At 41.6% G+C, this 3,467-nt stretch overlaps 1 protein-coding gene across 1 annotated transcript in view; it reads left to right on the top strand.

The window, feature by feature from the left end:
• Window positions 1-440, top strand: part of LOC122547487 (ferritin, middle subunit-like) — a 3,328-nt gene extending 2,888 nt beyond the window's left edge. The window contains exon 4 of the mRNA XM_043686101.1: window positions 245-440. Within this exon, the coding sequence (XP_043542036.1) occupies window positions 245-400 (156 nt within the window). The 3' untranslated portion in view covers window positions 401-440. The remainder of the gene's footprint in view (window positions 1-244) is intronic.
• Window positions 441-3,467: the final 3,027 nt, after the last annotated feature.

Below are 3,467 nucleotides of genomic sequence, written 5' to 3'. Positions count from 1 at the left end.
TACACTTTGAACTTTCTACATGACAAGTGACCACATTTCAAACTGTCATGGCTCAGGTCTTGCAACATACTATAAATACTAAGGTCTTCAATGCTTTTTGTAATGTCTTTTTGGAAGTTTGATCAAATTTGAAGATCCTGTCAAGGAGTGACCATCTAAAGCAGTACGAGTGATTTTTTTTTGTAGAGAAAACAAATCTCCATATTCTGGCTCCTTGTAATATGACTGCCTACCTTCCTTCCAGCTGTGTGACTTCCTGGAGACCCACTATTTGGATGAGGAGGTTGAGATCATCAAGCGACTTGGGGACTACATCACCAACCTGAAGCGTCTGGGAGCTCCTGAGAATGGGCTGGGAGAGTACCTGTTTGACAGGCTCTCGCTGGAGGACAGCAGTTAGTGGGGCCTTTGACTGCAGTCTTTGTATGTTTTGTATCCAACTCTCATTGGGAGAATTCCTCCAGGAACTTGTAGTGAAGTGATTTGGAAATAAAAGTTGATCTTTCCCACTATCTGTTCTGTTCACTGGCTTAACTTTTCAATTTGCATTTTGCAAGTGTTTGGAATTTTGTTCCAGATTACTCTTATCCAAGTTCCAGTAGTGGTTTCACTGGATCTTCCTCTCTTCTGTTTTTTTTTTCAAAACGCTAACAATTTTGGGTTTTGTGGTTTTATTCCCTTCCTTTAGAATCAGTAGTGTAGCTCTTCCATGAGCATGGCAGGTCTAAGATATTGCAGTTTTAATCACATTCCCCTCAGCAAATGGGAGTCAGGTGGTGAAAACTGAGCCTAAATTTCATATTCCATGACAATGATTTCTTAATGAGGAAATAGAGGTCATCACACATTCAAGCAGATGAGAAATGGGCAGAAGTATATCAGATTTTTTTTTGCCAGTCGGGATTGAAAGGAGGTGCTGAGTGGCACCTGAGCTACCCCTTGGAGGTCATTTAGGCTTGAGGGAAAACTGTCAAAAATACAAAGACACTTTTACTGGCCTGGACTACATAAGGATGTAGTTGGATTTTGCTAGATGTGTCACCAATTTCAACTAACTGGAAAACCACAGGCAGTAATAAATCCTGCACACTTAATAACTATTCCAGCATTTGAGGAATCTGTTGCAAGTGTTTTGATTATGTAGGTCCTCTACCTCAAACAAAAAGCTGGAATAAGGCATTATTAATAATGAACATATTAATGAGGCAGTCCCATTATGCAATATCACAGCAAAAAGGGTTATAGAGGAATTAATCAAACTTTTTTTTAAACTTGATGTGGACTATCAGTAGAAATCCGGTTAGATCAAGAATCAAACTTCCCATCCAAACTCCAGGAGGTTATGGATAGTATAGAATCCCGACAGTGAGGAAACAGGCCCATTAGCCCAACAATTCCAGACTGACCCTCCAAAGAGTAATGAAGCCAGACGCATCCCCCCTACCCTACTATCCTACAATTTCCCCTGACTAACGCACCTAACCGATACATCCCTGAACACTACGGGCAATTTAGCACAGCCAATTCACCTAACCTGCACATCGTTTTGAGTTCGGGAATAAAACAATTCAAATCTACTGTGTACCATCCAGAATCACAGGGAGCACGAGAGTGATCAAACACTAAAGATCAGGTTGAGGGTTTATGATCAGGATTAACCAGATGATTGGGATAAGGGAGTTCCATTTATAATTTTTCCAATCAGTGGTCCAATCAACCAAATTCAGTCCATTTGAATTAATTTGGGGGCATGAAGTAAGACGACTGTTAAAATTGAAGGTGCCGTAATTAATAAGTTAGAATTCTGAGAGCACCCGTTTTGACTGCGTGTCAAACTTTTAGAGAATGATTAAATAGAGCTGGAGAGGTGGCCAGACAGCATTTAAAAGTATCGCAGCATACAGTGAAACAGGAAGCAGATAAGAAATCTCAAATTCACAAGTTTGCAACTGGGGATATGGTGTTGGTGTTGCTTCCACTAATAGATGAAACTTTAAAAGACACATTTAGTGGATTTATTAAATCGAGAGGAAATTGAGTGAGGTGAACTATTCAATAAAGACTCCAGACAGGAAGACGTCTCACAGAATGTGTCATCTGAATATGCTCCAAAGGTAGTTTGACAGGGAAGGAAAGCAAGAGGAGAAGGTGTTCCTGATTACAGCACCGAAGGAAGAACTAGGTTCAGAGGATTCTGAATTGGACATTCCTCAAATCAAATTGGACAATGAGGAAGTTGTCAAAAATTGGGATAAATTATTGAGTTACCTTCCACAAGAAAATCGAAATGACCTGAAATAGTTATTGCTATCACATGGGGAGATCTGTGGAAATAAACAATGAAGTACTAACCTAATTGTGCATGATGTAGAGATAGGAGATGCTGTTCTGATTAAGCAACATCCTTATAGCCATAACCCTCTAAAGTTGGCACAGATTCAGATGGAGATAATGCGCATGCTCCAAGATGGCATAATCAAAGTGAGTTACAGTGACTGCAGCTCACCCATAGTCACGGTGCCAGGACCAATGGTTATGTGTGGACTATTGCAAAGTCAATGATGTTACAAAGACTGATGCATATCCAATTCCATAGTTGGAGGACTGTGTCAAAAAGATAGGACAAGTAACTTACATTTCTAAGTTGGACTTGCTCAGAGGCTGCTGGCAAGTACCTCTGTCAGAGAGAGCAAAGGCAATTTCGGCTTTCGTAATGCCAAATGGACAATATCAGTTCAAACTCATGCCATTTGGTACGAAAATCGCTCCAGCCACATTTCAGAGACTGACTAATAAGGTCATTGCCAGGTTACCCAACTGTCTGGTGTATATTGATGACCTGGTGATTTTTTAGTCACTCGTGGAAGGAACATTTACAGCATTTATTGGACTTGATCGATTAACTTTGGAAGGCAGGCTTGGTGACCAACCTAGCTAAAGGTGAACTTGCCAAAGCCCAAGTCACCTTCCTGGGCCATGTTATTGGACGTGGACAAATGGCCCCACGGGGTGTGAAAACGAATGTAATTGGGGAATTTCCCACACCGTCGACGAAAAAGGCAGTACTACAGTTCATGGGATTGAGAGGGTTTTACTGAAAGTTTGTGCCGAACTTTAGCAATGTGGCTGCTCCCCTCACCGGACTGTTAAAAAAGGGCAAGAAGTTTCAGTGGACAGCGGACTGACAGCCTAAAAACTGTGTTAGCCACTGCCCCAGTATTAGCCACAGCGGATTACACAATGCCTTTCAAGTTGGCTATCAATGCCAGTGATGTGGGTGTCGGTGCGCTGCTCCTGCAGGAGGATGACGAGGGAATAGAGAGACCCATTGGGTATTTTTCCAGGAAGTTGAACATCCATCAACCGAAATATTCAATGGCAGAGAAAGAGACTTTGAGCTTGGTGTTGGCATTCCAACATTTCCGAGTTTATATTACCAGCAATGCATCTGAGACAGTCGTATACAC

This window comes from Chiloscyllium plagiosum, unplaced genomic scaffold (genome assembly GCF_004010195.1).
Source record: "Chiloscyllium plagiosum isolate BGI_BamShark_2017 unplaced genomic scaffold, ASM401019v2 scaf_11710, whole genome shotgun sequence".
Classification (NCBI taxonomy): domain Eukaryota; kingdom Metazoa; phylum Chordata; class Chondrichthyes; order Orectolobiformes; family Hemiscylliidae; genus Chiloscyllium; species Chiloscyllium plagiosum.
The sequence above is the reverse complement of the archived record's forward strand: the minus strand, read 5'-3'. Positions and strand labels throughout refer to the sequence as shown.